The sequence below is a fragment of the Triturus cristatus genome, chromosome 5_1, assembly GCF_964204655.1.
Source record: "Triturus cristatus chromosome 5_1, aTriCri1.1, whole genome shotgun sequence".
Taxonomy (NCBI): Eukaryota; Metazoa; Chordata; class Amphibia; order Caudata; family Salamandridae; genus Triturus; species Triturus cristatus.
This window is the reverse complement of record NC_140587.1, coordinates 301,701,563-301,724,258: the sequence shown is the minus strand read 5'-3', so window position 1 is coordinate 301,724,258 and position 22,696 is coordinate 301,701,563. Positions and strand designations below refer to the sequence as shown.

Sequence of the window (22,696 nt, the reverse complement as noted above, 5' to 3'; positions counted from 1 at the left end):
AAACAATACCCACAAAGGAAGCCCTTTTAACTAAATCACTGCTTGCAAAAGAACTCTTGAATAGGAGGGCCAAGTCATTTATTCTCCTGAGGAAAAAGAACAGGAACAAAAAAAATTGCAAGCAAGTTCCACTATCCAAATGATTTCAGCAAGAAAATACATTCTGCATTCTTACATTCTGGTAAGTCTTCCACTTGGCAAAAGATTCCCAAAATACAGGCTTACAGAAAAGATTTCCATTTCCATATTTAGTGATGGCCCAACGCACAACTAAGTTATTCTCACCTTCACACTTTTTCCCCCAAACAACCTCTTTAAGGTAAAAATGACAATCAGGTAGAGTGAAACACAATAACTTTGTTCACAATACTCCTTGCTGTCCAGGAATCTTAGTTTGCAGATTTCGGTTTAACTTGAAACACAAAGACGCAAAAAATAAAAACCATTAACAGTTTTTATTCGATCATATACATGTATACATATACATCTCTCTTATAAAACATCTACAGTTTGGATAGGACTAGAAATCAGCAGAAAAAAAAATACAAGACATTTTAAGAAAAAATTAACTTATTTAGAAAATTCTACAAATCGTGGGAATCCTATGATTAAAGCTTGAAGTTTTCAATTTCTTCTCGTAGTTCCTGAAAAGAAGCAATAGAATAAGTGTATTAGTATACAGAAAATATACATAAAAGGTTTAATTAACTACCATAAAAAAATAATATTGTTTCTTCTGGATTAGGTAGTCATGGCATAGATTCACAAACATATGAACAAGCAGTGGTAAAGTAGGCAGGACTGGTTTTTACGTGCTAACCATTGCAAATGCACAAACACTATATGCATGTGTTACTACAGTAAAAGCCAGCCTGATTTGCTTTAGCAATGTCGGCTGTCTCTAGATTGAACTGCTACAGTTTACTCTAATGAAATAATTAAAAAATATATAACAACTAATGTAATAGCAAGACTGTAAAAGTGCTATATTTTAAGAAGGAGCACCATGGCACCTGAAAGAAATTAAAGGTAGTACCACATTGGCAAATATAGTCAGTAACAGAGGACTACAGTGGCACATGCAGCCAAGAACATGGAAGAACCACAATGGCAGATACATACTGTGCGTGAAGCATGCACATGTTCACAATTAAAAGAAACCATGGGGACGAATCTCCCAATGAAGCTAGAGCTTGAGTGTAGAAATGGCCCAGGTCAGTGTTTAGTGATTAATTATAATGGTCAGGTGTTACTTTTTAAATAGAAATTCTCTTTTCACACCAAAATAATTATCTTGACAAAGTACGAAGCTTTTACATAATATATCATACTTGTAGTAAGCATTTAATGCAGAACTTGACTTTAAAAGGGGGAACTCTTCCTTTCAAGATGGTTTCCAAAGTTCACCTAAAAGTTCCCTCGATATACTGAAAAAAAGGCACCAGATGCATTACAACGGAATCACTTCTGGGAGGCAGAATGATACACTGACAGAACAGTATGTAGTTAATGCATGTAATAGTATATTAATTTGCCTGATGTGGTGCGCTCAGAAAAGTAGTTTGGTACCTCTCCAAAGAACAATGTACTTACCTTTGGTAACTTTCTGTTAAAAAGACTATCCAGCTGGAGATTTGTCATCTATTGACTATTCCCCAGTCAGACTGTATCTGGAAACTTTTCAGAACTACCTCTACATCAGGTAGCACCGCCGTTCCGCTCAGAAAACTACATGTGGGCCTTGTGTGCAGACGTCAGTTGCTTTCAAGGCTGTCCATGCCCCCAGATACAGAGGTCTAAGAGTGAATTGGTCATGAAGAGTGTGCAGATTCCTAGACTTTGGACTCTATTCGTTAATAAGATCCCATCACAGAACTGGTAGGACGGGATGGTCGGTGAGGATCGGTGGCTAGATAAGAGCCTCTACTCGAAAGTGTTAGTGAAGGTAAGTGACTTGTTTTTCTGATTGAGCCGTATAGATGAATATTCCACACCTTTTGAATAGATACCAAAGCAGTACCTATTGGATTTGTGGGTGGGTCTGTGAATGGACTCAAACTAGAAAGTCCTGAAGGCAAAGTGCCCCTCTCAGCAAACCTGGCCGTCCAGTCAACAATGCTGTGTGAAAGTATGGAGGAACACCCACGTGGCTGTTTGTAATGCATCTAGGACAGGGACTCTACGTGCTAGCCCAGTGGTGGCAGATTTGACCCTGGTAGAATGAGCACACAGTCCTTCCACTATTCATTAGCCAATGTGTAGCAGATCTTAATGCAGAGCACAATCAAGCATTAGGTGAAGTATCCAGCCCAAGGGCCTCCTACAAATACATGTATACATTGTCATGTAAGGATAAATCGTCTCCATCATCACTGTCAAGTGGTGGTAGACACTACTCAAAATCAGAGTCAAAAAGATGCTGGAGCCTATGAAAGAGCGCGCCTGAGTGTAGTCCCAGAGTGACCTCAGTCTAGGTCTAGATGAATTTTGGCTCAGGGTCTGACACTGGAGTAGGCAGGGGCTCAACCTCCTGCGACCTCTGGAGTGGTGTTGATTAACTAGGAATGTATCGTTTTACCAGTCGGTGTAGTTTTGCAGCCTGAAACGTTTCTGGATTCACTATGCTGTGCATTATTCCGCCATCTAGTGGTTGGGTCCGGAATTGTAGTATTTCTTCTCTCTTTATTCGTGGCCTGGTGGGGGTCGACATACCACCATTTGGTGTCCTTCTGTTAAGTCGACGTGCTTCCTCCAGAAGCTCCCACCTTTGGTCGCCATCTTTGGATTTTTTTTCCCTCTTTATTTCTGCCTCCTGTCTTCTTTCTGGCAGAAGTGGGTGGGTTTGCTAGTGAATCCAGAAAATTCTTCAAGCTGCAATACTACACGGACAGGTAAGAAAACTATACGTTTTGCAGCGCGAATCTTTTTTGGATTCACTATGCTGTGCATAGACTTTGTAGCGGTTTGTAAGTCTTGTGGTGGCTGGGTGGAAGAGGAGAATTGGTTTGTGAATATATGTTGTAAGACCTTTTGTCCTATTTGTGCTTCCTTATTCATCTGAATATCCACGCAGTAGTGCTTTGTGAAAGTGTGCACTGAAGACCATGGTGCTGCTTGAGAAATGTCTTGAATAGGTGTGTTTGCTAGGAAAGCCACTGTTGCTCCTTTCTTCCGTGTAGAGTGAGTGTGCGGTGCTCCTCGTAAGGCTTGACCTGACAACCTCCCCAGACGCCGCCTTCCTGACAGAGACCTGGCTGAACCCCTCCTCAGCACCCGACATCGCCATAGCCATCCCAGAAGGCTACAAGATCACCCACAGGGACCTCACCAACGGAGTAGAATCACCATCGTCCACAGGAACACTCTCAGAGTCTCGACCAACACCGACGACACCCTCAGCACCGCCGAACACCTGCACTTCCAGATCCACACCGACCCCAACACCACCCTCAGAGGAACACTCGTCTACAGACCCCCCGGACCCCAACCACAGTTCAGCAACTCCATTTTCGAATTAGTCCGCACACATGCCCTCACCTCCACGGACTACATCCTCCTCGGGGACCTGAACTTCCACCTCAAGAACGACGACGACACCAAATCCACCACCCTGATTAACAACCTCGGACTCAGACAACTAGTCACAACACCCACCCACTCCGCCGGCCACACGCTTGACCATCTTCTCCGCAAGCCCCCACGTCTCCTTCAACTACACCACCGAACTCCACTGGACCGGCCATCGCTGCATCCACTTCACCTTCCGGAAACCCACCACGCACCACCGCACCCAACAGATCCCTCATCGCTGCTGGAGCAAAGTCACTGAAGACCAGCTCACCACCACCCTCGCCCGGAGCCCACCGACCCAGATACCACCTCCCGCAACCTCACAGTGGATAGACGACTGTGCCAACACCCTCGCCCTGTTAAAGAAACCCTCCAACAACCACACCGGCAAGAAAGACAGCTGGTTCACTGAAGACCTCTGGGCCTCCAAGCAAACCTGCCGAAAGCTAGAGAAGAACTGGCACCGTGAACGAACAACGGACAGCTACGCAGCCCACAAGAACACCACCCGCAGACACCATCACCTCATCAGATCTGCCAAAAGGGCCTCCTTCAAAGACCGCCTAGACAAAAACGCACACAACAGCAAAGAGCTCTTCAACATCATGAAGGAACTCTCCAACACCAACAACATCACACCTTCGCAAGACCTGTGCGACTCACTTGCAACCTTCTTCCATCGCAAGATCGCCGACATCCACGACAGCTTCAACGCCACGACCGCCCCAACAACCACGGAGACTCCCCTCCCCATGACCACCGTCCGCACCGACCACCTGATCTCCTGGACCAACATAAACGACGACGACACCATCAAAATCATGAACACCATCCACTCCGGATCCCCGTCAGACCCTTGCACACACCATATCTTCAACAAAGCCAGCACTACCATCGCACCCCAACTCCAGAAAGCCATCAACATTTCCTTTGATACAGCAACATTCGCAGAGAGCTGGAAGTACTCAGAGATCAACGCCTTACTCAAGAAACCCAAGGCGGACCCCCAAGGACCTCAAGAACTTCCGGCCCATCTCCCTGCTCCCATTGCTGGCGAAGGTCATAGAGAAGACAGTCAACAAACAACTGACCCACTACCTCAAGGAGAACAGCATTCTGGACCAGTCCCAGTCCGGGTTCCGCAGCAACCACAGCACCGAAACTGCCCTTATCGCCGCCACAGATGACATCAGGGCATTGCTAGACAACGGAGAAACCGCAGCTCACATCCTCTTGGACCGGTCAGCCGCCTTCGACATGGTCTGCCTACGCACACGCCGGGATCCAAGAGGAAGCCCTGGACTGGACCACCTCCTTCCTCTCCGGCAGAACACAGTGTCCGCCTCTCCCCATTCCGCTCCGAAGCCACCGAGATAATCAGCGGTGTACCCCAGGGCTCATCCCTCAGCCCAACGCTGTTTAGCATCTACATGGCACCGCTCGCCCACGTCGCCTGACTGCATGACCTCAACATCATCTCCTATGCCGATGACACCCAGCTGATCCTCTCCCTCACAAAGGACTCCCACACCGCCAAAAACAACCTCCACGAAGGACTGAAAGCAGTCGCCGATGGCTCCACCCCCTCTGCCTGGGACGACTCCTGGGGGCCGACCGCACTAGGAACAGCTCCAACACCCACCGACCATGCACGCAACCTAGGGGTCATCCTCGACTCCACCCTCTCCATGACAAAGCAGGTCAACGCCGTCTCCTCCTCCTGCTGCTTCAACACCCTCCGCATGATCCGCAAGATCTACAAGTGGATCCCCACCAAAACGAGAAGAACTGTCACCCAGGCCCTCAGCAGCAGGTTGGACTACGGAAACACCCTCTACGCAGGAGCCCCGGCCAAACTCCTGAAACGACTTCAGCGCATTCAGAACGCCTCTGCACGCCTGATCCTTGACACCTCTCGCCGCAGCCACATCACATCACACCCCACCTGAGACACCTGCACTGGCTCACCGTCAGCAAGAGGATGACCTTCAAGCTCCTCACCCATGCACACGAGGCACTCCACAACACCGGACCAGCGTACCTCAGACTCAGCTTCTACACCCCCACCCGCAAGCTTCACTCCGCCGACCTCGCCCTCGCTTCACTCCGCCGACCTCGCCCTCGCCACAGTCCCCCGCATCCAAAGAGCGACCTCCGGCGGTAGATAATTTTTCCACCTCTCCTCCAATACCTGGAACACCCTCCCCATCCACCTACGGCAGACCCAAGACCTGCTGACCTACAGAAGACTCCTCAAGACCTGGGTTTTTGAGGAGTAGCAGCACCCCCCCCCCCCCCAGCACCTCTAGACCCTCCCGGGTAAGTAGTGCGCTTTACAAATGCTATGATTGATTTGTGGCACAACTGCATGGCTTGTGCAATCCATCCTGCAATAGCATTTTTTGTGACTGGTCGTCCAAGAAAACTGCTCGCAAATGATACATTGAACAGTTTTGTTTTTCTGCAGTCCTTGGTTTTTTCTATGTAGTACATGACTGCCCTTCTGGCATCCAGGGTGTGCAATGCTCTTTCTGCTTGTGTCTTTGGGTTTTGGAAAAAACTCAGTATTTGGTTTACGTGGAACTTTGATACCACCATTGGCATAAAATGTGCATCAGTTCTCCCGACGATTCTGTCACTATGTATTTGGAAGTAGGGCTCTTGTAGTGTTAGTGCCTGTAATTCACTTACTCTACGTAGTGATGTAATTGCCACTAAAACCGCCGTTTTTAGTTTGAGCATTTGTAATGTTGCTTGTGGATTGGTCCGATTGGAGCCTTCATCATTTGTGCAAATACCACATTGAGGTTACATGCTGGTGGTGGCACACTCTTTGGAGGGGCTATCCTCTTTGCTCCTTCTAGGAATCTTTAGACCACATGGGATGTGTAGAAACTCTTCTCTGTTTCTCCAATTGTGTACGCTACGATTGCTGCCAAGTGTACCCTTATAGATGTGTAGCTCAGTTTATTTTGTATTAAATATGCTACATATTTTAGCAATGTTGATTCCCTTATGATCTTCCTTGAAAGTTTTTCTTTACGGCACCAATGGGAGAAATTTTCCGTTTTGCTGTGTAGCACTTCCTTGTTGTAGGTCTTCTTGCCTCCGAGTACTGCCATGGTGCTCTCTGGTAGTTTGAGGTGAGAAAATTCTAAGTCCTCAGGAGTCATGCTGCTAGACTTAGGTTCTCTGGTTCTGGGTGTAGCACCCTTCAGTTTTGCATTGTTAAGAGGTCCTTTCTGTTGGGGAACTTGTGCATCGCTCCTTGTGTCATTTCCATTATCTGCGAGAAGTACGAGTTACTCACATTCAGTAACGATGTATCTGGTAGAGATGATTCTAGCCGCATATTCCTTCACGTACAATTATCCCCAGGCATTAGACTGGATCCAGAAACTTTTTGCCACAGCATCCCTGCGCGCCGGGCTGGGGCGACATCACGCGACTCCGCCCAGGCGTCGTCCGCGTACGTGACGTCAGCGAGATCACATAAGACCTGCCCACATCAGTTTTCTTCGGAGAACTTTTCCGCACCACAACGCGGAATCGCCAGATAAAAAACTGGGGAAGCATGGGAACAGTGTGCGAAGAGCAGAACAAAACAAAAAAAAAAAAAAAAAAAAATGGAAAGAAACAGTGAAAAGACACCACCAGAGTAGTGCCAACACCACAGAGCCCAAGGTCAGGGAAAGAAGAAAGAAACAGGAACTTGCACAGTCACCCTGCCAGCACAGACAACCTCCCATCCCTGTGCCCCGGAGGCAAGAGCATATGGAAAAGTCATGGCACACGTAGGCAACCTTCCCCCCCCCCCCCCCCCCCCCCCCCATCCTGAGCAAGGAATGGGACCAGTCCCAAGGCAGACAGGGACAACAAATTGCCAAGCCACCCCAACCTAGAGGGCAACCACCCACAAGGGCAAGACATGGCCAGAGGACCCTCAAACCAGAGGATAGCAATGGAAGGAGGGGAGGGAGGACAAGGATTTAAACAATCCACCCCAAACCTGGAGTAGCCAGAGCAGCAGGGCACCGGCGCACCGAAACCCCATCCTCCATAGAACCAAGGGAGGAATGAACCACCCCCAGACGGAGCCACCCGTCAAGAACAAGGAAGGCACTCACAGGAGAGACAGCCCCCCACCAGGAGGCGAGTACCGAAAACCAACCCAAGGGTCCTCGCAGAATAGGGGAGGAAGGGCGGGCCGAGAAGGAATCTGCAGCTAGAATAGTCTCTACCAGCTACATCGTTACCGAAGGTAAGTAACTCGTACATCTGATAGAGACTACTAGCCGCAGATTCCTTCATGTAGAATAGATACCCTAGTAATACCCCTGGAAGGTCTGCGAAAGGACCCCACCAGCCAATGCAGAACAGAGGGCCCCACAGGGGACCAGATCTGTGGACCAGGTAGAACCTAGCCCCTTTATCACTATAAGCAACTGTTGCCAAACCGGTAACCCCACAAAGGGCTACAGTTGTTTGAGAGATTCCTACAATGTTATCTGTGTCAGGTGGAATATCAAAGATATTGAAGAAGACGCCTCACTCACATAATAGTGACATGCTTCATCATAGGCGTTTTCTCCACACCCAGATAAGATGATACTATCTGGGCGGACTCAACCAAAGATGTAATGGGAGTGCTTATATAAGTAGGTAACTGGTTAAGCAGGGAAACAGATTTTTTATAAACTAAAAATACCTACAAGTATACCCCTACTCGATCCTTTATTCTGGGGCACTTGTGGTACCATTAAAAACCATGTGTTTTTTTTTTGAACATTATTCTATTCAAATGTACCCTCATATAAATGCCAACATGTTTCGGCCCTCATTAAATAGCCCAATCGGGTCTGGGGCCTTCGTCAGGGCGTTGTATTTCTGTTCCTTAATTTAAGGTCCCTGCCTGGGCTTTACGCATATACTTCATGCATACCAAAAGTGAGGCCTAATGCACTCACTTGCACTTCTTGTATTAGAGCTCTAGTAGATTTTCTACTGGTGGATGCTTCCTAGCATCACGCAGGAATCGTGTGTCAAAGTGGCGTCCTGTAGTCACACATTCGTCAAGGATCCGCCACCGCTTATTCGCCTAATCGACACATCGCCTGCCGTCGACGTGTTAATTATTGTAATCCCCCTGGTTTGTTGATGTAAAACATCGCAGTTGTATTGTCTGCTTGAATCAACACCCTCTTCCCGTAAAGCTCCTTCTGAAAGGCTTTTAAGGCTAGGAACACCGTCTTAAACTCCAGGAAGTTGATGTGTTTTATCGCATCCTGTTGCGTCCATAACCCCCTTACTTTGAAGTTGTAAATGTGTGCTCCCCACCATAGTTGGGAAGCATCTGTTGTAATGGTCACTGTTGGAGTTGGTTGTGTGAAAAGTCTCCCCTGTGTTATGTTTTTCCTGTTCCACCATGCCATCTCTTGCTGAACTGTCTGAGTGACAACCATTAGATCCCCCCCAACTCCCTGTTGACTGACCATTGTTGAATTCATTCCTGGAATGGTCTCATGTGTAGGCGAATGTTTGGGACTAGATGAATGCATGAAGATATCATCCCTAGCAGTCTGCCCACTGTCCTCACTGTCAGAACTTGCCCCCTGCGGTATAGATGTGTCTCCTTCAGTATTGCTATTGTTCTCTTTGTGCTTGGAAACACCGTTCCTAGTGTGTTGATCTCTGTCCCTAAGAATATCTTTACTTGTTCTGGTTCTAATGATAATTTATTCCCAATGTATTGAGAAACCGAGCTGGACCAATGTCTTTAGGACCTTCTGTATGTGTTGCTTGTGTTTGCGCTTACTAACTAGACATCTAGGTATGGATAAACGTGTACCCCCTGCCTTCTTATGTGGGCCGCTACTGCTGCTAGGCATTTAGTGAAGACTCTTGGTGCGACTTCAGTCCGAATACTAGTACCGTGAATTGGTAGCACGTTTTGTTGATCACAAACCTGAGTAGGATCTTGTGACTGCTGTTCATGCGGATGTGAAAGTACACCTGTATCTGAGGTATTGGGATGTCATCTTGAATTTCTGTGTTATGAACTTGTTTAGGAATCTTAAGTCTAGTATAGGTCTCAATGTTCCATCCACCTTTTGTATGAGGAAGTACGTAGAGTACACGCCCTTGTTCCTCTCCTTGTAAGGTACCTTCGCTATGGCATATTTATTTAGAAGCTCTTGTGCTTCTTCGAGCCAATGAGACCGCTCTCTTGCTGAATGAACCTTGTCCCTTGGTCTTTTGCTCGGAGGTTGTTTTGCCACTTCTATGCAGTATCCGTAACGTATTATGTTTAATATCCATTTGTCTGATGTAATCTTCCACTCCTGGAAGAAGTTTACTATTCTGCCTCCGACGTTGGAGGGATTGTTTGTTCTTTGGGACAATCTTTTACTATGTGTACTTGGTGTTGTGCCCTCTGAGATCTTGTTAGAGTGTGCACAGACTTTACAGTGCAGTCACTTGGGAGGTGGGTTGCTGCCTCTTTGCTGTTGGCCTCTTCCTCGAGCGCGCCCTCAAAATGATTGCCTTAAGTGTTGATATTGCCAACCTTGTTGTTGATCTTGTTGCTGGTCCTGGTTACCTCCTTGGTAACCTTGTTGGAAGGTTTGATGTGAGGCTACTGGCTGGTGGTTACCCCGTCTGCTGGTCTCCGTGATGGTGTCCCCCTACGCATACCTCTGAATTGTAGTGCCTCCATGGACCTTGCAGTTTCATTTTCTTTTTTTGACTGGTTTAATTTATCATCCACAGCTGTTCCGAATAGTTGTTCACCATTGAACGGGGTGTTTAAAATGTTGCTCTGTACCTCTGGTTTGAACCCTGAGATTCTTAACCAGGCATGTCTTCTCTCCGTCACCCCGACCATCATTTGCCTGCTTGATGTCTCAGCAGCATCCAGGGCTGATTTTAAACATGTATTTGCCATGTTTTTTTTCCTTCTTCCACCAAGTGGTTTGCCCTTCCTTGGAACTGATCTGGCAGATGCTTCAGCAGTTCACCTACTTCCTCCCAGTGCTGGTATACATGTCTATTGATCAATGCATTTGAATTTGCTATGTGCCACTGTATTGTGGTGCTTCATTCTATCTTTCTCCCCGTGAGATCCATTCTTTTGCTCTTTGTCTGGCGGGTGTCCTACCTTAGTGGGTACCTTCGCTCTTTTTCTGGCTGTGGAAGCTATCAGTCAGCAGACACCGAACCCCTGATGTACATAGGGTCCTTGGAGCAGTGTTTGTACTTCTTCTCACCCCTTGATGTTACAGCCTTGCATGTAGCAGACTCTTTAAAGGCTTCCTTTGCCTGGTCCAGCACACTTGGTAGCATGGGAAGGAATCGACTCCTTGTCTGTGTGGGCAGCAAGGTCTCTAGGAGAAAACAGAATTGTGTTTTTTCCTCCTCTAATTGCACTCCATAAGTGTCTGCAGTCTTCTTTATCACCGGATTGTACATCCCAATGTCATCGGGTGGTGAGGTCCTCGAAGGGTATGAGTCTACCCCTTCTTCTGGCGAGTCTGCGTAGAGGTCTTGCCACTGCAGGTCTTGGGTCTCCGAGGTCGCTGATCCGTGATGGGTTTGGTCCTCCTCTTCTTCCTCGGCCTCGAAGTAGAACTCTTCTTCCTCCTCTTCCTCAGCCGGTTCTGGTGTTGTAGGTATTTCTAGTTCCCAGATGTCTTTTTCGTGCTGCGTCGAAGTTTCGGGCCGAATCTTGAATTTTTTTCATTGTTTCGTCGAAATCCTTCTTGCGTTGCAAGATACTTGCCATTTCGGCCTCGAGCCTCTTTTTTCTTTTGTAGCTCCGACGCCTGTGCTCCGTCGCAGAGATCTTCGAGCCTTCTCTTGGCGTTTGTCGACATCAAAATCGAAGCTTGTTTCACCCCTTTTTTTTTTTTAGAAGTCGAGGAGTCTCTCGTGACTGCTCTTCGACGAGGATTAGTTACTTACCTGTAATCCTAGTTCTCTTCCAGGGGTATCCTCAAAGTCATAAGCACTAGAATATTCCCGCCCATGCACGGGACCTCGGAAACACAATCATATGTGACAAACATATGTATCTATATATCTATATGAAATAAAAAAGCAAATGCAGCCTTTCATAACCAGAGCTGAATAATGCTGTAAGGACTCCCCTGTATATTATAAATATATCAAAAACCAGGGAAAAACATCAGCAAAGCAGGTTTGAAAACTGTTTTAATGCTTAGCATTTAGCACAATCCCTGAGATAGGACTGAAAGCATTGACCGCTCACAGGCTGCATTGCAGAAAACTACAGCTTAGAAAGGCTGGAAAGCTAACTCATAGCAACATAGAAATAAACTGGCACCGTGCCTTTAAGGCAGCCATGACCCCTAGCTTCCCATCATGCCTCAGGGGTGACAGTTAGGTCAGTTCTTTGCGGTGACACCAAGCCATGACACAAAGAGTTGACAATTCCTTAAAAATAAGGTTCCTTTGCCCGGGGAGGCAGGAGGGTTGCTTATGACTTTGATGAGGATACCCCTGGAAGAGAGCTAGGATTACAGGTAAGTAACTAATACTTCTCTTCCAGGGGATCCTCATCAATAGTCATAAGCACTAGAATAGAATAGCGAGCCTCACCTCTTCCACTGCGAGCAAAGTGTAGGAGAGTAGGGTCTGCTTTCTATGTTCACCCCCACTTTTTGCTTTTGCTTCACTGGTTTTCGACTTCGATGTGGCTGTGGGCCTGCTAATCAGACTCACAGCCCAGCTGTTCTCTCTCTAAACTGATACTATGTACTTTAGGTACATAACCCAATTGATAGGATCACCTTATTGGCCCCTGTACAGTGTACCTTAGGTACCCAGGGCATAAGTGTACCCTAGGCCTACCAGGAGCTGCAGCATGTATTATGCCACCCCTGGCCTGGCCTTCCATTATGACACAACTGGCTGATCACTCAGCTGGGGCAAGGTCGTGTAATCACCCCTTGCTTAGGTGTAGTATTCCTATACCTACCATATAGACACATGTGTACCTATCAGCCACTCCTATGGCAGGCCTTAACAATCCTGGAGGCAGAGTGCTTAGTAACATGTGAGATGGTGCTCTAGCATGAGCTGAGCCTGTCTGCAGCTTTCGGAACACTGTCCTTATAGCTGTTCTATGATATAGCCTACCATATACTCTTAAAGTGCCTTATAATCTTAAACGGTTATGGTAACTATGGTTTGGCTTTATCGAAACATGTAGTGTAAGGTGTCTAACACTTTGGAATAATACCCCCATACCATTTCTGGCAATGAGGATATTATCCCTCCCTTCTAGAGGGAGAAGACCTGTTGAAACCTACTTACCCGGTTAAAGTTAACCAGAGCCCCAGCATCACAAAATGGATGCTGCTGCCACAGACACAAGTCTGACCTCCTGCTGCTGGGAGTCCTTCCAGCAAAGGGAGGCTTGGACAATAGGTTTCCTGCCTTGGGAGGCGCGAGCACCACCCTAGACAGGATTTAGTGTATTGGGGCAGGGAGGGTTGAATGAAACGAGACACTGCCTGGGGCACACAAGGTGTCCCATGCATAGTCCAGTTCAAACCGGTGCTGGGGCACTCCAGCGCAAAACTGGACAAAGGAAAGGGGGTGTAGCCACTCCCCTTCCTGGTCCCACCCATAGGAGGGACCTTGCAGGTAGCCCAGCCCACTAGTCCAGTATATTAGTAGCTAGTTGGGCCCTGCTAAATTATATTAACCTGAATCTGCAACTTGAACAGAAACTCTGGACTTTCGACATTCGACCTCAGGAAGTTTCCCTTGTGGCCAAGGAGTGACCACCCTGGGCAACCAGGCACCATCCAGCGACCGCTGCTTGCTTTGCGACTGAATCCTACGAGGGCCGACTGCAGAGACTGACCAGCGCCGAGACTTCCAGACACCTCTGAACCAGATCCACATCTCCAGCGAAGTGGAGACCCGTGGAGGCGACGAGGGTCGTGGGACTGGCGACTTGGGAAAAGTGGCTAGTAACCGACTAGCGCGACTTCCGATGCTCCCTCGAGGCTGTGCTTGGGAATTGAGAAGCACCACTCCCGAGCACACTTCACGTGGTCTGCGTGGGGCCCTTCTGCACCTGTGTTGCTCGACGTGTTGTCCGGTTGCTGGCCCTTTGGCTAGTAGCCTCTGCGACGACAAACCCTTTGTTTCATCTTGCTGGTCCGGCTCCTCCAGACTGGCACCCGCTCCTCTGTGAAAGAGAAGCACCCCAGACCTTCCTGGTCTGCACCAGAAGCAAGTCCTCCATCCTGCGTGGGTTCCGCTTGCCAAGGCTTGTTGGGTCCTGACTCGACTGACGCCGCCGACAGCAAGAGCCTTCGTGGGACAGCTCACCTCCTGGTCGTCCTCGACGTCTCCTGGTATCCGTGGCTGCTGCGACAAGCTTCACCTCTTCACCTGCATCTTCACATCGCCTGGTTCCTTCCTGGTTCCTTCCCGGCTCCTGGCTGGTGACCTAGACTCTGTCCCTTCTGCTTGCAGGTTCCTTCCTTCTTGATCCCCTCCTTGGGATCCACCGGACACTCTTCACTGACTGCCTGTCAGCAACTTTCCTTCAGGCATCCATAGAAGTCCACGACGAAACCCGACGCAAGTTCACACATATGCACACGCAGCCCGTGGGCTAGGTAACTTGAGTACTTCGGTGCTCACAAGGGTATTGACTATCCTAGGGTCTAGTTTCCGAGTCTCGACTTTCTAGCTATACCAGAAGTGTCCTAAAACTGCTTATTTCTAATTGCTAGTGATTCTATCGACTTTTACGCATTACACGCAAGTGTTTCCACTCTGCACCTGAATCCCGTGGGCCTCCCACTTCCTAACTGTTGGTAGAATAGTGTAGCCCCAGCGATTCCCTAGGCCTATCCTGTGTTCGTGACAGTGGTCCTTATACCACTTACTAAGTATATGGTTTGCGTGGCCCCTGGGGCCTAACTGTATTACTTACCTGTGTGACTTAATGTATGCTTAAATAAGACTGTGTTGTACTTACCTCGAATCTCAGAGTGCTGAGGGTTTGACTAGAATAAATACATTATATTTTTTATATAGATCTGTTGTGGTGTCCTTTCATTTGGTATTCAAGGGATTACATATGGTATAACAGCTGGCTTCACATGCCATTCAGAGTTTAGCCTAAGACTGCTCTTGTCCATGCTACCACTAGGATAGCTGGTCTATAAGGTTGACTTTACAACCAATCACCATAAGGGTTGTTTGGACTGATACAAGGTGTACACTAGAATTAGTGACATCATACATCAGGCCAACTTCTCACACAAAGGAAAAAAACAATTAATCAAGCTCAGATAACTAAACTTGAAAACCCAGATATTTTATTATCTGAACAGATCTCAGGGAGGGTTGGCCTACTTGAGTATCCGCCCTGGAATCGGATTCAAGACAATAATGCCTTGTGAAAGTGTGTACCGATCTCCAGGTTGCCGCCTTGCAAATCTCTGCCATTGGAACGTCATGCAAGAAAGCTATTGTAGCTGCTTTCCCCCTAGTGGAGTGTGCTTTAGGTGACAATAGGGGTTTTATTTGCCAGCTGGTAGCCCAATTTTATACAGGACACTATTCATCTCGAAATTGACTTTTTGGAAGCTGGGAAGCCTGTCCTCATGGAACCATAATTTTAAAAAAATTGCCCTGATTTTCGTATGTCCTTCGTTCCCTCCAAATAGAACTTGAGCACTCTCTTAAGGTCTAAGGAGTGGAGTGACCTTTCCGCAGGAGTAGCGGGATTGGGAAAAAAGGACGGTAGGGAAATGGATTGATTAACATGAACATCGGAGACAACTTTTGGCAAAAAAGCAGGGTGAGTTCTTAACACTACCCTGTTGTGGTGAAAGATGGCATATGGCTCTTTGGAAGACAGCGCTTGGATTTCACTTACTCTGCGCGCTGATGTTATCGCGACTAAGAAAGAGGTCTTCCATGTCAAATGCTGCAACATGGCTTTATGGATGGGCTCAAAAGGAGGACCCATCAATCTAGAGAGGACTAGATTCAACTCCCAAGGAGGAGAAGGAGGCCGAACAGGGGGATACACTTTCTTCAACCCCTGTAGGAAATCTTTGACCACCTGTAGTTGAAACAAGCATTTGCAATGCAATAGGTCTCGCATTTGCGAGATTTTGAGCTATTGGCATTGTAAATGACAATGCCTTTCATTTATATGTTTAAAAAAACCTGCAATAATAAAAGGCATTGTCATTTACAACACCAATAGGTCAAAGTTTCGAAAATGCGATGTAAAGGTATTTTACAATGTGGTAAAATAGTGACCTGGTGAGGCGCAGAGGGAAGGGGAGAAAGGAAGAACTTGGTGCAAGGGGCTGATACTTAAGTTTGTGAGATGGAGCGAGAAAACGAGAGCAAGAAATACAGAAGGAAAAACAAAAAGAAAGAGGGGCGATAAAGGGAGAGGAGGACAAGAGAGCGCCAGTGGCTCATGGAGACGAGCGAAAGAAAGAGCGATGGCAGAAGAAAAAGAGATAACAGGAGGCAGTGTGAGGGAGCAAAGAGAAAGTAGAGGCAGAAAGAAACGGGATAAAGTGAGAGAATCCTCACAGGGCCAGGAAATGTCTAATTGACTGACGCGGTTTCCAAAATGCACACAAATCCCACATAAACGATGCTGAACAGAGCACGGGCCCTCAGCAGAACAAATCACGCTGGGAAGAAATCTAGTGCAAAGGGGTTGCGAGCACGCCAACAGCCTAGATACTGGAGATCTACGAAGGAAATAAGAATACACTTTTTAATGAGTGGTTCACTCGGGGGCGAAGCTAGCATCGGTGCAGCAGGTGCAGTGGCACCGGGATCAAGAACGCTGATAGGCCCATTGAACCCTGGTAAGTGCTGAAGTTTCCTACCCCAGCAGCAGTCAAAGCTGCCAGTCCTCTTCTAGTGCTATAAATAGCCAACATTACTGTTAGCCAATTTAATTTTATACATTTTACTGACCTCTGGAAGATGCGACCCAGTGGCTGCATTGTGACCTTGAGGTTGCTGCAGACGTCAGCAGCGAGCATTGAACTCACCGAGCAAGCCTGCTGGTTTTGATGGGCAAATTATTTAGCTTGATCAATATTTAGCAAACCCTCTGGATTTATGGCGGGCCCACCTGCTGCGCATTCATTTGAAATCCTCACAGGGAAGAACTAATTGACTGACGCTGTTTCCAAAATGCACACAAATCCCACATAAACTATGCTGAACAGAGCACGGGCCCTCAGCAGAACAAATTACGTTGGGAAGAAATCTAGTGCAAAGGGGTTGCGACCACGCCAACAGCCTTGATACTGGAGATCTACGAAGGAAATGCGATGACTCCATTAACGGTTTCAGAACTCGAGAGCAATGCAGGACGCTTAGACAAGGCCTAGAAATGGCGGGCAGTGTGGTGAGTAAACGGGAGCCAAATAAGGCTGTGAAAGCTGCCAGGCACACTTGGAGCACCTGGCTAAGATATAGTGTCACACCACGGTCAGAAAAGCCTTCAGTCCCCCGCCGACGTTGGCTGTGTGCAGGTATGCCCCAGGTGCCCACACCAGAGCTTCCACACGTGACGGATGTGCCCTGGACACCCTGACGCTGCCTGTAGCACCCGCAACAAACCCACAAGGGCGACACACGGCAGTGGTAGCCCGAGCCCCATCGTGCAGCTGCACTGTGGGAAGCGGGGCCCAGGGGGATTAGAGGCAGCGGCTCTGTGTAGCCAGGTGGCAGCTGGCCGCAGGCCAGCTCTGTGCCAATCGCAGCTTTGCAGTGCCAAGGAGGCGCCCGGCTGGATTAGCCCCCGGGGACTGTCTGCAGCCCCACGGAGGGTGTGAGGGAGGCTGAATCGCAGGAAGGTTGTAGGCTCAACAAAATGTCCGAGAAGTTCACATTCTTGCGCGGGGCGCCCCCGAATTAACTAAGGGTACGATGGGTCGCTTCCAACAGCACAACTTCGTGCACCCCTGGTGTGGCGGGACTGTGCCTGGTCGCACTGAAGCTTTGGACACTCACATTTAACAGGCTGCTGCAAACACGTCAACCGGCTGTGTATCAGGGAAAGATACATTACTAGGAAACCCGGTGACATCACGACACCCGCTAAGAAGGGCTCCGGCACACCCGATGTGTTTCACTCGGCGGCTATGAAAGGTGGATATGTGCACGGAAAGAGTGCGATCAGCCAGCCAAAAAGCAGACTAGCCCAAAGTGAAAGCGACGGTGATATTAAATAAATAAAGGCGCTTAGCCATGCTGTGTTGGGAGGCGGGAGGGGCCTGAAAGCGCCCGTGATGCTAAACAAATGAAGGCGCTTTCCCAGGCTGTGCTGGGAGGTGGGAGGGGCCTGAAAGCACCGGTGATATTAAATAAAGGCGCTTTGTTATGGTGTGTTGTGAGGCGGGAGGGATCTGAAAGCACCAGCGATGTAAAGGCACTTCACCATGCTGAGGTGGGAGGGGTACTCTAAGTTAAAAAGGAACCAAGTGCTGGCACACATGGTCTCAAATATCCTGCCTTGTTCCGATAGGTGCTCATAATGCGGACATATTCAAAAAAATCTTCACCCTGTCAAGAAGTTTCCGTCCTCTCCTTCTGGACAAAGCAGCAAGGACAATCGCGTGTGTTAACAAGCGCAGCCCCGGCGAGCCTCACATACAGGAAGGGGCTGCGAGAAGCACTCTGGTGGGGGAGGAGCATTGAGGCGCAAAAAAAGCAGGCAGGCTGGCGAGTGGTGTGCGATGTGCGCGCACCATGACGAGAGAGGAAAGCCATATGGCGCCTCTGCTCGTCATTGTGCGTGTAATCGCACGCCCGTCGCCAGTGGGCTGAAGCGCTTCACAAAAGCGGATTGCATGGCGGCACGATGCGCGTGATTGTGCGCGTGCTAGCCATGCAATCCGCTTTTGGGAGCACTTTGAAAAGCCCTTTTACAATAGTCTCGCTTTGCGTTCGCTTACGCGATAGCAAGGCGAGACCTAAAAAGGAAGGCTGGTTTGGAGACTTTCTGTAGGCCATAATGGCCGCTAGGTGTACTCTGATCGAGGAATACTTTAAACCCGATTTAGCCAAGTACAGGAGGTAAGGAAGAATTACCTCCTCCTGCCCTTTGGTAGGATTCAAATGATTACGAGTGCACCATAAGTAGAATCTTTACCACTTAAAGGAGTAGGACGCCCTTGTGGAAGGTCTCTTTGCCTCCTTTAGTATATGCATACAGTCCTGCGGTAAATTCAAATGTCCATATTGCAGGACCTCAGGTGCCATGCTGTCAAGTTCAGTGAGGGAAGGTTGGGATGTAGAATCTTCCCGTCCATCTTGGTCAGTAGGTCCGATCTGTAAGGAAGCCTCCTGTGGGGGTGCACCGACAGCTGTAAGATCCGGGTACCACCACTGACTAGGCCAGTCTGGGGCTATCAGCATCAGTGACATGTTGGATCGGATGACCTTGGATACCACCTTCGTGATCAGTGGCAGGGGAGGAAAGGCGTATGTAAATATTCCGGACCAATCCATCAAAAGAGCATTCCCCCCTCGTCCCTTGACGGTGGAATCTGGATGCGAAGGCGTGGCATTTTTTGTTTTGATAGTCTGCAAACAAGTCTATGGAAGGTTGCCCCACTGATGGAAAATTTCTGCCACTACCTAGTCATTTAGCACCCAGTCTAGCTGATCTTCGAAGTGCCGACTGAGTGCGTCTGCTCGCACGTTTCGCTCCCCAGGAAGGTGCACCGCTGTGATGGAGGTCTCGGGCTAGAAGCCAGTGCCATATCGTTTGAGCTTCCAGGGAGAGCGGACGAGAACGCGTACCACCCTGTTTGTTGAGGTAATACATGGTGGTCGTGTTGTCTGTTTGGATCAGAATCGAGTTGGACGTGATTGAGGGCTGAAAAGCTTTCAGAGCTAGATGGACTGCTCACAGCTCCAACATGTTTATGTGGTAGGATTGCTCCTTGACGGACCACCGTCCCTGCATCTGTAGGCAATCCATGTGCACTCCCCACCCTTGTAGAGATGCATCCGTTACCAAGGACTGGGTCGGAACAGGTTGATGGAAGGGGACTCCCACTAAGAGGTTCTTTGGTCGAGTCCACCATAGAATGGACGACTTTGCTGCTTGTGAAAGCACAATACTGTCTTCCCAGTGACCAAATGCTTGGTCCCACTTGTCCTCTAGGTCCTGTTGCAAAGGTCTCATTCTCAGGATGGCGTTGGGAAAGAGAAATATGCAAGAAGCCATCGATCCTAGCAGAGATGCCACTTGCCGGACTGTTGGCAGAGTTGTCTGGAGAAGAGTTTTGCACTTCTGTTGAATTGATGAAAGTCTCTGTTCCGAAGGAAACGCTCTTCCTAGGCTTGGATCCAGAGTGGAGCCCAGATAATGGATCACCTGAGTAGGCCGGTGAACCGATTTCTCCATATTCACGTGCAGACCTAGCCTGCAGAGTAGAGATAGACACATTCGGAAGCTGCTCTGTACTTGCTGAGGGGATGGCCCTTTCAGGAGCCAATCGTCCAAGTACGGATATACGAACAGACCTCTTCAGTGTAGAGCCGCCGCTACCACAGCCATGCACTGGGTAAAGACTCGTGGCAGATTTTAGTCCGAAGGGCAACACCCTGAACTGGTAGTGATTGCTGCCAACCACAAATTGCAGATATTTGCGATGACGGGGAATTAATGGAATGTGGAAATACGCATCCTGGAAATCCACTGAACACATCCAATCTCCTGCTTGCAGATGTGGACATATTTGATGAAGCACCAGCATGCGAAATTTCTCTTTCAAGATGACTTTGTTCAGCGATCGAAGGCCCAAGATAGGTCTGAATTTGTGCTCTTGATCTCTTTTTGGTACAAGAAAGTACCTGGAGTACACTCCCTTTCCCCGCTGAGAGGGAGGAACCTTCTCTATGGCCTTTTTTTGCAGAAGGGTCACCACTTCTTGTCGTAGTAACTTTAGCTGGTGAGGACGAGATCTTTTTGGAGGGATGTCCTTTGGAGACACATGGAAACGTAGAGCGTATCCATTGCGCAGTATACTGAGCACCCAACAATCTTTTGTTATGTTGCACCACTCTTTCAGATGATGTGAAACACTTCCTCCCACTGGAGTGGGCAACGGCGCCAGAGGAAGCTCTTGCTAATTGCTTCCCTGCTGATCTAGCTGTGGAAGAGGACTGCTGCGGATTACCTCCTCTACCTCTGTTTGACTTTCGGCTTTGGAACAGTGATCGTCCTTGATTTTTGCTTTGGGACCACTGAGGGGTTTGAACAGGTGAACAGTCTCTTTTAGAGGAGCGGGTGGAGGAAGATGACCATGTAGGAGACCTTCTTTGGTGATGGGAAGTAGAAAGCCTGCGCTCTCGCGATCTTCCAGCACGGCGCTGACGTGCAGGTGAAGGCGATCTATCCACCTCTTGTACTAATCTTTGTAGAGGCGATCTGTGGATCGGGCTAGTATATTCTTCCTCCCTTCTTGAGGCTCGCACCAGATCCTTACTCCAGTGATGGATTGATAAATGCCATGTTGTAGATAAGTGAACAGAAGGGGAAGCCGCCCTGTGATGTGACAGATCTTTGTCGTGACCTCCTCGAATGACGTTCTGGGGATGCAGATGGTGAATGCGTTGAAGGACTTCTCAAGGAATGAGAGGATGAGTGTCGTGACGCTGACTCAGTCACCAAAACCACTGAACCTTCTCCAGATCTCACTGATGTGGGTCTCGACGTCGAGTGTCTCGACGTCGAGTGTCTCGACGTCGAGTGTCTCGACGTCGAGTGTCTCGACGTCGAGTGTCTCGACGTCGAGTGTCTCGACGTCGAGTGTCTCGACGTCGAGTGTCTCGACGTCGAGTGTCTCGACGTCGAGTGTCTCGACGTCGAGTGTCTCGACGTCGAGTGTCTCGACGTCGAGTGTCTCGACGTCGAGTGTCTCGACGTCGAGTGTCTCGACGTCGAAGCCAGGTTATTATATATGTGGAGATACATATATGTTTGTCACATATATGATTGTGTTTCCGGGGTCCCGCGCATGGGCGGGAATATTCTAGTGCTTATGACTATTGAGGATCCCCTGGAAGAGAACCTTGTTTTATCGAGGGTTTTCGCTGTCTGGGAGTCCTGGTCCAAGGAACCGACGGACTGTTTGTCCTTGGACGCACTTGCAGTCGTCGAATGTTTAGACGCCGAGGCTGTTTGAGGACTTGGGAGTCACTCTTTCGTGGGTCGGTTGACTGTCTAGGAGTCTGTTTCTCTTCCCTCCTTCGGAGTTTTCTTTTCGACGTTGACTTGGACGTGCATGTCCTCCTCGCCTTCGGTGAAGTTGCCCTCTTCCTCGCTGGAGAGGCCCAGGTCTCGAAGCGACGGTGGCGGTCCTTGACCCTGCATGTTATAATTCTCTCTTCTCTGCCTCTCTCTCACCCTTAAAGTCTTCAGGGTGAACGCCGAGCACGCGTTGCAATCTTCGCTTCGGTGGTCGAGCGGCAGGCAAAGGTTACAGACCGGATGCTGATCCTTCTGTGTGTACTTGTGGTGGCAATTGTCGCAGAACTTGGTGTCTTGTCCATTACAGGACCCAGGAAGCACCCTGTATGCGCATTCTCTGTAGGACGTCGAAGTTTCAATGTTTTTCCTCCTCTCTGCGTCCCAATTCACCGCCTCGAAAGCCGGTTTGTCGATAAAGTCGTTTTCCTGCTTTTCCTAATATTTTTTGCGGATTCTTCTCTCCAAAGTTCTATGGCTCTTTCCGTATCGATCCAGACCCAACGGCGGAAAAAAAAGAACTTGAAGATGGCTACCAAAGGTGGGAGCTTCCGGAGGAAGCACGTCGACGTCAGAGAAGGACACCCAATGGTGGTATGTTGACGCCCACCAGTCCACGAAAAAAAATAAAAATAAAAAAAAAGAAATACTACAATTTCGGACCCAACCACTAGATAGAGGAATAATGCACAGCATAGTGAATCCAGAAAAGATTCACACTGCAAAACTGGGGCAGGTCTTGGAGCCAGAATGGAAGTCAGCACCAGGTTCAGTGCAGAACCCTAGGCGCATTAGAGAGGTTCAGACTGAACAGCAAGAAGGCCCGCTGGG

General features: G+C 48.6%; 1 protein-coding gene across 2 annotated transcripts in view; it reads right to left on the bottom strand.

Moving 5' to 3' along the window:
- Nucleotides 1-440: 440 nt before the first annotated feature.
- ATAD2 (ATPase family AAA domain containing 2) overlaps nucleotides 441-22,696 on the bottom strand; it is a 424,041-nt gene continuing 401,785 nt past the window's right edge. For both annotated transcript variants that reach the window (XM_085604996.1, XM_085604998.1), the window contains exon 28: nucleotides 441-644. In XM_085604996.1, coding sequence (XP_085461122.1) covers nucleotides 609-644 — 36 coding nt within the window. In that variant the 3' untranslated portion in view covers nucleotides 441-608. The remainder of the gene's footprint in view (nucleotides 645-22,696) is intronic.